Genomic DNA, 14,204 nt, shown 5'->3' with positions numbered 1-14,204 from the left:
GGAATTGCTGGCCTTCTCAGTGTGGGGTGAGTGGGGTGGGAAGAAGGGAGAGAATGTGGAACCTAAAGTTTTAAAAACAAATGATAAACATTGTTTTTATATGCAACTGGGAAATAAGATATACAGACAGTGGGGTATAGAAATCTATCTTAGCCTACTAGAAAATATAGGGGAAGGAGATAAGAGAAGCCCCAGGGTGTGATAAAAGGGAATGCAAATTGGGGGAAGGGGTAATCAGAATGCACACTGTCTTGGGGTGGAGAATGGGAGAGATGGGGACAAAATTTGGAAAGCAAAATCTTGTGGAAGTGAATGTTGAAAACTAAAAATAAATTAGTAGGAAAAAAATAAATATTCATTTAAAAAAATCACAGGTGTGAGCTCCCCAAAATGTCAGTGAAGTCAGGATTAAAGGTTTGATCCTCAAAAATAATTTCATTTTTATATAGAGTTAAACATATTCCATAGTCTCAGATTGCATTCTTAACAAGCCAGCCAACTCATAAATCAGTGCTGCTGGAGAAAAGGAAAACTAACCAGATGGGTGGCCCAGTGTAGCCTGTTCACCAAATTGGGAAAGCTCAAAACTCGTTCTTTAAAACTCTAAGATGGTTCTACTCTCATTCACCAACAGGAGAATAACATGTTAGAAATGAGTACTAAAAAAAGTTGGAGAGTCAGTGTGCTGTATTGAGTAGATCTGACCTTGGTTGGACTTCAGATCAGGAACACCTTTGGTTCCATTAATGATTACAACAACATTTACATAGTACTTACTATATGCTGGGTACTGTGCAAGGTGCTTTACAATCATTATCTCATTAGATCTTCACAGGATATGGGTGCTATTATCCTCATTTTATAGATGAGGGAAAGAGAAGGTAAAATGACTTGACTCCAGGCCTGCTGCTCAATCTGCTAGACCATCTAACTGCCCATGTTTGCTATGGACAAATCACCTAACTTCTTATCAAAATTGTTCATTGAAAAACAGTGGAAGATTTACATTGGTAGAAGGGACTTCCTCACCAGAATTTTCTAGGTCTGGACCCCCCCCCCCAAAAAAAAAAAAAAAAAAGGATTGAGTATTTTGAATAAGCTACTCTTCATTGCCAAATGCTTACTATGGAGTTTCATAGGTGGAGTTAGGAGGAGGTTATTTCATTTGTCAAATCTAGCAGAATGCCTAAACTATTTGAGATTATTATTATTATTATTATTGCTTTTTGGAGAGGGGAAGGCAGGGCAGTTGGGGTTAAGTGACTTGCCCAAGTCACACGGCTCGTAAGTGTTAAGTGTCTGAGGCCGGATTTGAACTCAGGTCCTCCTGACTCCAGGGCCGGTGCTCTGTTCACTTTGCCACCTAGCTGCCCCTATTTGAGATTATTAAGACATTGGATATTTTAAATATGAACATTTGGTCTGGTGAACTTGAATTGGGAAATATCCAAGCAGAATGGTTTGTATATTGTCTTATTTTCCTTGATTTTGCTGTCCAGTGAGAGCTAACTATGCATTTAAGCACAAACTCTGTGTACAGCACTGTCACTGCATCAGAGAACTTTGAATTACCACATTTATTAAAATAAAATTTGTTTTCAGTTGCAGAATGAGGAAGAGTCTGGAGAACCTGAGCGAGGTGTCAGTGACGCTCCTCCCCCCTACAGCAGCCTCTCTGCGGAGAGTGCAGGTAAACAGAAAAGGACTGAATTGCCTCGCTCTTTTCACTCCCCAGGGAATTTTCTTTTTCTAATATATCTTCACAAATGATTGCCTTGTTATCTTTTTTTTTTAACTGGCCTAGTTCTTGTTTTGTTTATGACCTGAGGGGTGCACTTTTCCATTAGTTAACCTTATTGCAATTAGGCTTAGAAAAGTATTTTCACAGGATTAGAGTTACACATAGAATCTCAGAATTAGAAGGGACCAATTAGTCATCTAATCCAATATATGCCTGACAGAGAAATCCCCAGTTGACTATTATTTGATTCTTTAGAAATCTTGAAATGTTTGGCCCTGATCTTTGATTTCATACCCTAGAATAGTGGTGTCAAACTCAAATATAAATGATTCTTACAGACTGCATATTGAATTAGAAAACCACAAATTAACATTGTGTTTTATTTTTATTTATTTGGTTAAACATATCCCATTTATAGTTTAATCTGGTTTGGTTCTACCATCACTCAGGAGTTTTACAGGACTTGGAGGTTTGGCACCTCTGCCCCGGACGATCTGCTTCTAACAATCTGTAGACTAGTTAGTTAAAATGCTTTCCTTCCATATATCACCCCCAGGAAATGATTTATTAGGATTAGACTTTGTTTTTTTCTCAGGCACAGACCTCCCCCCCTTTTTTTTAAAAGAGTTGGAGAGATTATGTACAAAAACACTTATAGCAACTCTTTTTGCAGTGGCAAAGAACTAGAAACTGAAGGAGTGTCCATCAGTTGGAGAATGGCTAGACCAAGTTATGGTATATCAATGAAAGAATATTGTTGTACTTTAAGAAATGATGAAGGAGATGATTTCAGAGAAACCTGGCAAGAATTTCATGAAATGATGCAAAATGAAGTGAGCAGAACCAAAAACATTTTATACAATAAAGTGATATTATAAAGACAAAACACTTTTTAAAGACAACTCTGAGTGGCTGATTTCCAAAGGAATTATTATAAAGTATAAAATATACTGCATATCTTCTGACAGAGGGATGATACATTCAGTGCAGAATGAGACATAGTTTGCTTTGGACATGGCCAGTGCAAGTATTTGTTTTGTTTGACTTATATATATTTGGTACAAGGATTTTGTTTTGTCTTTTCTTTTTCAAGGGAGGAGGGAAGAATTGTGAGAGGGGAAATAACAGATTTTTGTCAATTGAAAAAAATAAATTTTAATTTAAAAAATAATTGTAGGGAAACATAGATTAGTTCCTCAGGTGTAGGAGGGGATGTGGGAAAACTGGGATACTAATACATTGTTGGTGGAGTTATGAACTGATCTAACCATTCTGGAGAGCAATTTGAAACTATGCCCAAAGGTCTACAAAACTCTGCGTACCCTTTGATCCAGCAATACCACTGCTAGGTCTGTATCCCAAAGACATCCAAAAAAAAAAATGGAAAGGAACCTATTTGTACAAAAATATTTATAGCAGCTCTTTTTGTGGTGGCTAAGAATTGGAAATCAATTGGATGCCCATCAGTTGGGGAATGGGTAAACAATCTGTGGTATATGATTGTAATAGGATATTTTTTGTTGTAAGAAACAAGCAGGATGATTTCAGAAAAACCTGGAAAGACTTAGATGAACTGATGCAGAGTGAAGTGAACAGAACCAGGAAAACATTGTACACAGTAATAGCAATATTGTTCGATGAAGAACTGTGAATGACTTAGTTATTCTCAGCAATACAATGATCTAAGACAAACCCAAAGAACTAATGATGAAGCATACTGTCTGTCTCCAGAGAAGGAACTGATACTGACTGAATATAGACTGAAGCATGCTATTTTTCACTTTCTTTCATTTTTTTTATTTATTAGAGTCTTCTTATACAAAATGACTAATATGGAAATTTTTTACATGATTGCACATGTATAACCTATATCTGATTGCTTACTGTCTCAAGGAGGGGCAAAGGGAGTGAGAGAGGGAGGGATAGGATTTGGAACTCAAAACTTTAAATAATAAATGTTTTAAAATTTTTTTTAAAGGTTCCTCAGGGAATTAAGGGGAAGAGAGGTTGGATTTTCGTTAATTAGAAAAAAAAAATTAATTTAAAAAAGAATTGTAGGGGACTTTAGATGGTAGGCAGACATCTTTGGAACATAGAAATGAAGAGCTCCCACCCAGAAACACCTGGCCATGTAACCTTGAGCAAGTTACTTAACCCCGATTGCTTTAGAAAAAAAAAAAAAAGAAATGAAGAGCCAGAAGGATTCTTAGAACATAGAATTTGAGAGATGAAGTGACTAATAGTTATAAGACCAAGATTATCTTACGTGAAGGCTTATTCAATGACATTGTTTTTAGTTAGTATCTAAGATTCTTTATTATAACTTACACATTATGAGTCCATGTTTTTGCAAAACTTATTAAAAGTTCATTTTTAATGCCGCCAGTTAAAGAATGAAATCAAGATTTCAGAAGGCTAAAAAATAAAGTATATAGTTAAGGCTTCAATAAATGCACTAGTAGAAATAGAAATTTAAGAGCCTTCAAACTGTGTAGTCTCTTTTGGGTTTGTTTCAATTGTTTTAAACGCTTTTTTGTTTTCATAGTTTGATCAGTCGTCTTATTATGATTCATTTAGGAAATGATATGCCTTTCTAATGTCAAGAAAATTTAGGCTTATTAATGATGCTTTTATGCTAATAAAATCTTAATTAAAAACTTGAGCAAAAGTACAACTCACTGAACATCTCTTACAAGGCTTGAAAAGAAACAAAAGGAATCAAAACAATATCCAGTCTAACCTGGGCCATATTCACCCTGTCACCTTCCTTTATTTAGACATTTCTTTTAGTTTAGCATATACATGAGGGGAATAAGAAGGGAAACAGTGTTGTTAGGTGCTCAGGCTAGAGCCTTAGTAGATCTTAGTAGATCCTTCCCTGAACTAATCAAGTGGCCCTCTGTCTAGACAAGTACCTTCCACCCTGCCTTTTACTTAACATTGAGATTGTGTGGGTTTTGTGAAGGTTTCCTCGCAGTTGCTATTGCCACTCTGTAAGTGGGTGGCCAGGTACTAACCCTGATTTCCACTCCTTAGCTCTTACTCCTTTTCTTCTTTGGTAACTAACTACCTTAGTAACTGGGGAATTTACCAGCTGCTTTCATTTTTGAATGAGGGTAATGACTTACTTGGAATTAAAGGACAGGAAAAATGTTTGAATAGTGCTTTTTTGGCTAGCCTCATTAAGTTTCTATTTATTTAGTAGGGTCAGAGCAAAACTGAGGCCATCTGAAAAGAGGGATCTGCTTTTTTTTCTTTTTGGTTTATAACTTCAAGCAATACTGATGAAATTTTCAGTTGGTTAATGAACAACTGGATTCTTATTTTATAGAGTAAAAATCTTTTTCCTAACTGTTGGAAACACAAACACAATTGATACCAAAAATCTGGAGATCAAAAGAAGTTTATTGAGGAGAAATCCTGAGGAATTGAACAGGGCCAGAAGTGGACTCCGTCCTTCCTTAGGAAGGGGGAGTCCTGAATACAAAAAGAAGAAGAGCTTTATGCTGTTTGCACAGAAACCTCCCTTCATCATAATCCTTATCCTGGTCTGAAGGTCTTTCAAGGCCTTTGCCTTCTGATTGGTTGTGTCCACCTGTGGCTTGCTAACCCCCTTTATCTTACTTTACTAATGTCTAGCAATTCTATGGAAACTTAACCTCCCTACTGTTTCTCATAATTTATTATCAGTAGTTTTTACTTCAGTAATTTTTTAGCAGTTCTGTGGAAACTTAAACCTTTACTATCTCTCATACTGGCTATCTGTAGTCTTCAGGGGATGCATTGTTCTGGAAAACAGAATTTTCTGAATAGATTATAATTTGCTCCTTTAAGAACCAACTTATATTAAAATTTTAACTATTTTGGCAGGAAATATTTCCAAAATGTAGAGTATAGTGAACATATTTTAACCTTTTCTTGATAACTTATGAGTGTAAGTTAGTGACTTCTGCTATAATAAAGTGATGCCCCTCACACATTTTTTGATATATGAAGGGCTTTTTACAGTACATCTCAAACTGTTCTACTTTTTGAGTTCTTTGAGCTCTAGCATATGGACTTTGAGATGTTGGCTTGTTGTAGTGCCAAATGTACCTGATAAATATTGTTGGGCTAAATGTGCAATAGAACTTAAGATAATATGAATCATTTTATTTTAGGTGTGTTAAAAAATGGATTCCTTATCTTTTGGAATTAGAAGCAGATTTTTCATAGTTATTTTTATAACTCCTTTTTTAGATCTCAGAGAATCTTAATTCATAAAGACATCAAACAATATTTGATTATTGATTTGGCATTTTATTTTAGGTAATATTGTGGCTTTTGTAGGAAAAATGTATAGATAAATTTCATTGAGCTTGGCATAGCTTTTTAAACATTTATTATATGTTAAACATTTTAAATTATACTTTTTAAACATGTTCTTAACACTATATAGAAGTAGGATAATTTTAGATTATAAACAAATTGTAAGAGTGTTTTAAGTATGGATTGTCTTGTCAAAAAGAATAGTAGTTTATATGGGGGTGGTGGCTAGGTGGTACAGTGAGTGAAGTGTCGGCCCTGGAGTCAGGAGGACCTGAGTTTGGTCCCGACCTAAGACATTTAACACCCACACAAAAAAACTAGCCGTGTAACCATGGGCAAGTTACTTAACCCCAATTGCCCTCCAAAAAGCAAAAAAAAAAAAAGAATAGTAGTTTATAGAAAATCAGAGATAGTTTTAAAAATGTCAGTACAATATAAGAGCTGCATAAGCTGCATAGATCTTGAAACTGTATAGCTTTTCAAATTCCAATAAAGCATGAGAAAATTTTAAAAATAGGAAAATTTAATCTTGATGAATCGTAGGACATTTTTGTTCCATACAGGGTATTGTAGGAATTTAATTAAGAAAGCATGAATGTAGGGAGAGATTAAGATTTTTTAATAAAAATTTTTTTGAGCTTTGACAGTAAGGGGCATTGATCATGAAGCTTCTCATTTTAAAGAGAGAAAAGAAAGATAATAAATGTTATGCCTGAATTCTGGGCCTATGTTAGCAACTTTTTTATATGAAACATGGTTCTGTCAGTGTATTAGCCTTGTCAAACATGTCAGAATATGATAGGTTCATAGATTTGGACCCTGAAGAGACCTCAGAGATCATTTATTCCAGATTAATTTCAGATAATAAAACTGGAATCCTATAGAATTTCTTTGGCTTTTATGAGGTCCTACAGGTACTAATAAAGATGAGATTTGAGTTCAGGTCTTTTGATTCTAAAGTCATATTAATCTGTTTCCCTGTCTATTGTGATAGTGACAGTACTAATTTCATAAAATAGCAGTATGACACCATGGAAATGATGTTGGATTTGGAGTCTAAATATCATTTACTGCCAGTGTGACCTTAGATAAGCCCCTTAAACTTCTCAAGTGTCTTAGTTTCATTGTAAAATGAGGGAGTTGGATTAGATGACTTCAGAAGTCTTTTCTATCTCTAAATCTTTTATCAAATAATGACTTATCATAATAATGTACAAAATGCATATGCCTACAACTGACAACTTTACTATGATACAAATTTGACCATTTATTTAAAAAAAACACCTTTTTTAGGGCAATTGGGGTTAAGTGACTTGCCCAAGGTCACACGGCTAGTTTTTGTGTTAAGTGTCTGAGGCCGGATTTGAACTCAGGTCCTCCTAACTCCAGGGCCAGTGCTCTATTCACTGCGCCACTTAGCTGCCCTGAAAATCACTTATTTCTTAATTTGTAAAGGAAGGGAAGCCATAATCTTCAAAAAAACTTTTCTTTTTTTTTCTTTGTTATGTGATATTACTTTTATGCTTGTTGGATATATTTTTTTAAAGAAAATTCTGAAAATGTACAAATGACAGCGGAAGGAGTTTTCCCTAAAAACATGGCAGCAAAGATGGTCTTAGATTCAAAATTTATTTTTAATAATTTACATAGAAATCATTTAAAAATCATACTCATTGAGAGAATGTGTGGCATAAGCAATAAATAAACTCTCTTAAGCTCCTTTTCTGTATGTGATTTTTTTTAAACCTTTCTCTACAGCATATTTTGACTACAAAGATGAATCTGGATTTCCTAAGCCCCCTTCTTACAATGTGGCTACCACATTGCCTACTTATGATGAAGCAGAAAGGACCAAGGCTGAAGCCACCATCCCTTTGGTTCCTGGGAGAGTGAGTATTGGACATGACAATAATTAATAATTATACAATGACAAAAATAATAATTAATGATTATCGTGTAGGACTTAACATTTGCTTAGTTATTTATTAGATATGAAGAAAGTCGTTACTGAAAACACTAGTAATTTTAAAAGAATGTTATACTTTAAAAAAGAATACACTTTCATCTCTTGTTATTCATGATGAAGTAAAGAAAAAATGGAGAAACCAACATGGGGAAATTCTTTTTTTGGATCAAACTTTAACTGAGGGAAAAACTGGCAGCTGGTCTAGAATGATGGGTGTCTTGGGAGGATATGATTAGTCCATTCTCTAGTGTTTGATAGAGAAGGAAAGAAAATCTGATGACAGTCTGACACTCACCCCAGATTTTGAGAAATCACATTTCAGAGAATAGAGAGGAAAGATAGAATCTGAAGTAGTAAAATTATTCAGGAGTAGTAAACCCAGGAGGGATGTAGGAGATGCTTAATGATGAAATTTGGAAGATACAAAGGAGAACGATTTCAATGAAGGGGAAAAATGGGATGTGTGTGAAGACACTGATGTTAATACACAGGACACTTAACCAATTAACCAATCTAAATTTAAAAACAAAACGTACAGAAGAATGCCATGTCCAGAAAAAATGAAATGTACAGTAGGTACAGGTGACATAATGAATTTGAAAATGTTGCACAGTAAAAATAGTGTCAGAATGAGCTGAAGCCAGTAAGGAAATCTAAGAAAACTAAGAGACATCGTTGTCTTCTCCTTCTCCTTTTCTTCCTTCTCCTCCTTCCTTTTCATTTCAGAGGTGCTCCAGCCTATTTTGTTTTGGTTTTCTTTTTCCTGCCAAGGGGAACAAATTTTATACTGAATATGATACAACAAAAGTGACTAACAGGGAACCGATGCCCAAAATAAAGAGAGAATCTAGCCACCTTTGATGAATTCCAGTTACCTAGTTCAGATGAGCTACATTCTCAGGGCCTGAAAGAATTGGCAGATCCATTGCTTGGAACCAGTGTATATTTGAAAGATCAGAGGAAAATTAAAGTGGTACTGCAAAATTGGAGAAACATAAATGTCATGATGTTCAAAAAGAGGAGAACAGACTGTAGGCCAATGTGTTTGACTTTAATTCCTGGGAAAATTCCAGAACAGTTCACAGAGAGATGGTTGGGTGGGGAACTTCTCGGCAAGGTGGCCAGCCTGGTTTCCTCAAGAAGAGCTCTTGCTAGACTAATTTCCTTCTTCCGTGGGATTTCTGAACTAGTAAATAAGGGGAATGCTGTGGATATAGTTTACCTATATTTTTAGCAAAGTTTTTTTTTTTCTTTTGGAGGAGGGAAGGCAGGGCAATTGGGGTTAAATGACTTGCCCAAGGTCACATGGCTTGTAAGTGTTAAGTATCTGAGGCTGGACTTGAACTCAGGTTCTTCTGACTCCAGTGCCAGTGCTCTATTCACTGTACCATCTATCCCCTCCCCCCCCCAGTTTTTAATGAAGTATTTCATGCTGTGCTTATGGAAGAAGATGGAAAAATATGGATTAGACAGTAGTAAGTCAGATGGAATCAGAACTGTAGCCAATTGGTTGTTAGGAGTTCAGTGTCACTGGGGTAAGATGTTTCCAATAGAGTACCTTAGGGAGCCATGTTTGACTCTGTGCTGTTTAACATTTTTTACATTAAATTTATATTTTATTTTATTGGATAAACTTTCAGATGATATGAAGCAGTGCATAACAGTCAGAATCCAAAAGAATTTTGATGAGCTAGAGCATTGGACTGAGAAAGAGAAATTCAAGAGGCATTGCTAAAGTCTTATTCTTGGGTACCAAAAAGAATTAACTTTACAAGTATAAGATAAGAGGAAGCATGGTTATGTAGCACTTAAAAGAAATCTGGAGGTGTTAGTGGACTGCAAGCTCAGTATAAGTCAACTGTAATGTGGCAACTGAAAAAAAAATGGAGGCTTAGATTGCATTAAGAAGGGCATAATTTTTAGCAACAGAAATTTGCTTTTGTTAGACCTTAATTGAAGTATTGGTTTTTAGTTCTGGGTACCACATTTTAAGAAGAACATTGATAACTTATAGAGTATCCAGAGGTAGACATGCAGGATAGTGAAGGACCTTGACCCTATGTCACGTGGGGATCAGTTGAAGGAACTGTGCATATTAAACCTGGAAAAGAGAAGACTTGGGCCAGGGAGAGGGAGGACGGACAGACATGATCACTGTCTTCAAGTATCCAAGAAAGGCTGTCATGGGGGAAAGGGAATAGACTTATTCTATTTGGCCTCAGTGGTCAGAACCAGGAACAATGATGATCATGCATAGTATGAAAGCTGCAAAAAGGCAAAAATAAGCTTAATGTCAGTAAAAACTTGTTAAAGATTAGACCTATCTAAAAATAGGATGGGCTGCCTAGGTGAGTGAGATGCTTCTTTGGAAGTCTTTAAGCAGGGTAAGTTACAGCGGAGATTCCTTTAGTGTATGGATTAGACTCAGTAGTCATTGAGTTTCCTTCCACGTTTCGAATTCTATGACTCTGTTAAGGTTATTCTTTTTCAGAAAGGATTTTTTTTCGGAGGGTATTTGGGGTTAAGTGACTTGCCTAAGGTCACATGGCTAGTTTTTGTGTTAAGTGTCTGAGGTCTAATTTGAACTCAGGTCCTCCTGACTCCAGGGCCTGTGCTCTATTCACTGCGCCACCTCGCTGCCCCAAGGATTTTGTTTAACATCGAACATCTCTAAAAACAGGACATTAAGACTCAACTTATCTGTACCCTGCTGGATTAATGGATGACTTTGTCATTGAAAAAATACAAAGTTAATAAGTGCTTATATTCATGTGGCCTTGAGAGACATATCTAAGTACAACTTGGGGGAGAAAGAGAGGGAGAGAGAAGTTCTAGCTTTCTGTTTCCTGTTGTTTAGACAGGCTAATAATTATCTCCATTTTTGCTAGAATCTCTATAACCTACTGGGAGCAGCTAGGTGGCGCAGTGGATAGAATATTGGGCTTAGAATCAGGAAAGCTCATCTTCGTGAGTTCAGATTCAGCATCAGACAGTAGCTGTGTGATCCTGGACAAGTCACTTAACCCTGTTTGCCTCAGTTTCCTCATATGTAAAATGAGCTGGAGAAGGAAATGACAAGACGTTCCAGTATCTTTGCCAAGAAAATCCCAAAATGGGGTAATGAAGAGTCAGACATGACTGAAATGACCGAACAATAACAACACTTATATGCTTCTTAGCACCTTCTGATGGTTGGAGCAGATATCATACTTTTTACATTACAAGCTGTGTCAGATCTGAAAGCTCTGAGTAGATTGTCCCTTTTATAAGGAAAAAGACCGTTTTGAATCAATAAGGTAAAAAGACCGTTTTGAATCAATAAGGTCCAGTCATGTTCATTTTTTAAAAGCTGCTTTTTCATGACATGACTTGTTGGTACCCTCTCTTCTGATACTTTTATTTCTGACAGGAACTGAGTCAGGGAGGAACAAATTATTTTGTTCTCCATTCTACATAACTAATTGGTAATGAGATGACTAGAGCAGCCAGAGAGCTTTTGCCTCAAGCTGTTCAGTACTTGTGTGGAGCAGGACCAGCTGCTACCTAACCTTAAGTCTGTGGGCTAGAATGAGTTGAAAGGCTGAGATAGCATCTTCAAGCAATTCCACTTCAAAGATTTTATCTGTGTTTGGTTGTGACAAGAAGCTCTCTACATGATGAAAAACTGGACCACCAGCCATGGTTCAGGACATTACCTTTACCAGTTTCATTGAATATTGTCTCTGGCTTAGCCTATCACCCCCCACCTCCACCTCCTTCCTCCACCTTCCTCTGTACTTCCTTGGTGCTTATAGTTGACTTTGCATAAGGTAGTTGAACAAGAAAGTACAGGAAATACAAGACATTGGAGCAGAATTGGTGATTGTACCTCACAAGGGGAAATAGACATAAGGCTGTGTCGCAGTATGAAATATTCTCTTGTTCTGAGCACTACAGCAAGCCTATATATGCTAGAGGGTGTGTGTTCTAGAGCTGTAATTTCATTTGTGGGGAAAAAATTCCTTACTGATGTCTGTTGACATCTTTGGAGCTTATAGTCTTGCTTCAGTACTGGGAGTTTAGATGAATTGTCAGTGGGCAAATAGATTAGTGTATATCTCAGAGGCAGAATCCATGTATTCTTGACTCCAAGATTGGCCTTTTATCTGTTATGCCTCTTGGTTTCCTTTTATAATCTGTTATAATAGTTGAATGTTCTAATAGATTTTTAAAAAATCTATTGGGGTTAAGTAACTTGCTCAAGGTTACACGGCCAGTTATTTTGTGTGGGTGTTAAGTATCTGAGGCCGGAACCTATCCCAGGTCTCCCGAGGCTGGGGCCGGCGCTTTACTCACTGCGCCACCTGGCTGCCCCCTAATAGATGTTTTTAAAGATTATTTCAGTGGTGTACTGTTAGTAGTGCCATTTTGGCTGTACTTTGACTTAATAAATAGTGTTCATGAATGGATTTGTCATATTTTAATGAAATTGATGTTTTTAAAGATTATTTGAAATAAATGACTTTAAGTGAGTTGAGCTTACTGAATTTTAGGGCCATAGACCTTTAAATGCCAGAAAAAGATCTTCAGATCTATATCTATATCCATGAAGAATCTAGCACCAGAAAGGTAACATCATTGAAATAAGAATATGGTGGCATATACAGTGATTTTTATTTTATAATTTGATAATTTTTCTTCTTTCTGATGGAGTATTTCATATCTTATTTGAAATCTTCCAAGTTAGCTAATCCCCCTGTGTTATGCCCCCTGCATATATTTATCATTATTATCAACATTACTTAATGAGGGCCTGTTGGATATCAAGGGAATTTTGAAAGATGAAGGGAACATGCTTTGAGTCCTCCAGATCTCATCCAAGGTCAGAAGAAGAGCAAGAAAATTATGTATGTGTTGGTTAAGATAGTTTAGAGAGGCGGTGACTAGGCCTTCGTGTATGGTCAGGAGAGACTTGACTTCAGATACTGCTTGTATTGCCTACTAGTCATGTGACCCTGGACGACTTAACCTCTCAGAACCTAGTTTTTTCATCTGTAAAATGAGGTCAGTAATACCTGTAGTACCTTCTGCATGCACCGTGTTGTTCTGAGGGTCAAATGAGATACTTATGTAAACTTCTTTGCAAACTTTAAAGTTCTGTATAAATGTCAGCCTTTTTATGATATATGCACAGAGGGTGAGCACCTTATAGAGCAGGACATTAAAATTTATTCAAAATATTAATTCACTTCATAAATTTATTGAGTACTTGCATTATGCCAGGAACTATGAAGGAAAAGGATAAATAGAAGGGGCTATCCACAGAGTGTATAATCTAGTTAGAGAGATATATACAAAAATAATTATAATGCTAGACAGTGAATGACATGTGTCTTATCAAAATGAAGGAAGATAGAACTTATCTGTCCCTTCCCCCCTTATTGAGAAGTCAAGCAATTTTGGGCGGCGAGGTGGCAAAGTGAATAGAGCGCTAGCCCTGGAGTCAGGACGATCTGAGTTCAAATCTGGCCTCAGACACTTAACACAAACTAGCCGTTTGACCTTGGGCAAGTCACGTAACCCCAATTGCCCTCTAAAAAGCAAAATAAAATAAAAATAGAGAAGTCAAGCAATTTGATATAGTTTATACACATGCAGTCAAGCAAAACATTTCATTATTAGTCATATTGTAAAAGAAAACACAGACCAAAAAAAAAAATCCTGCAAGAAAAGTAAAGTTAAAAAAAATATTCTTCGATCTGCTTTGACTCCATCAGTTCTTTCTCTCCAGGTGGATAACATTTTTGGAACTGAGTCTTTTGGAATTGTCTTGGATCATTGTATTGCCGAGAAGAGCTAAGTCATTCACAGTTGATCACCATATGATTGATCAGGGGAAAGAAAGCATTATGAAAGGTGAATTAGAGTTTTGGGAGGGGAGAGTTTTAATAGGTAGAGAGAGGGTAATTGGAAATTCAATATGAGGGAGAAAGATATGAGTAAAGACATGGATTTAGGAAAGTATAAAAAGTTTGGCTCAGAAACTGTTTTTATAAGGAAAATAAAATTGAAAATGTAGATTAGGCCCAGATTTATGAGTGAGAGGAGGAGACAGGCCTTGGATGCTAGGTTAAATAGTATGGATTTCATTCGTTAGACTGAATTTTTGAGCAGATTTTTGAGTAGATCAGTGGGATTGAGCTTATGAAA

General features: G+C 36.2%; 1 protein-coding gene across 2 annotated transcripts in view; it reads left to right on the top strand.

The window, feature by feature from the left end:
• The window catches only part of NDFIP1 (Nedd4 family interacting protein 1), a 64,128-nt gene that overhangs the window by 27,763 nt on the left and 22,161 nt on the right, over positions 1 to 14,204 (top strand). For both annotated transcript variants that reach the window (XM_069102702.1, XM_069102703.1), the window contains exons 2-3: positions 1,603 to 1,690; positions 7,808 to 7,938. In XM_069102702.1, coding sequence (XP_068958803.1) covers positions 1,603 to 1,690; positions 7,808 to 7,938 — 219 coding nt within the window. The remainder of the gene's footprint in view (positions 1 to 1,602; positions 1,691 to 7,807; positions 7,939 to 14,204) is intronic.

The sequence above is a fragment of the Petaurus breviceps genome, unplaced genomic scaffold (assembly GCF_028583685.1).
Source record: "Petaurus breviceps papuanus isolate PSGF00001 unplaced genomic scaffold, PetGlider_PUasm1.0 551, whole genome shotgun sequence".
Taxonomy (NCBI): Eukaryota; Metazoa; Chordata; class Mammalia; order Diprotodontia; family Petauridae; genus Petaurus; species Petaurus breviceps.
This window is presented reverse-complemented; position numbering and strand designations above follow the sequence as displayed.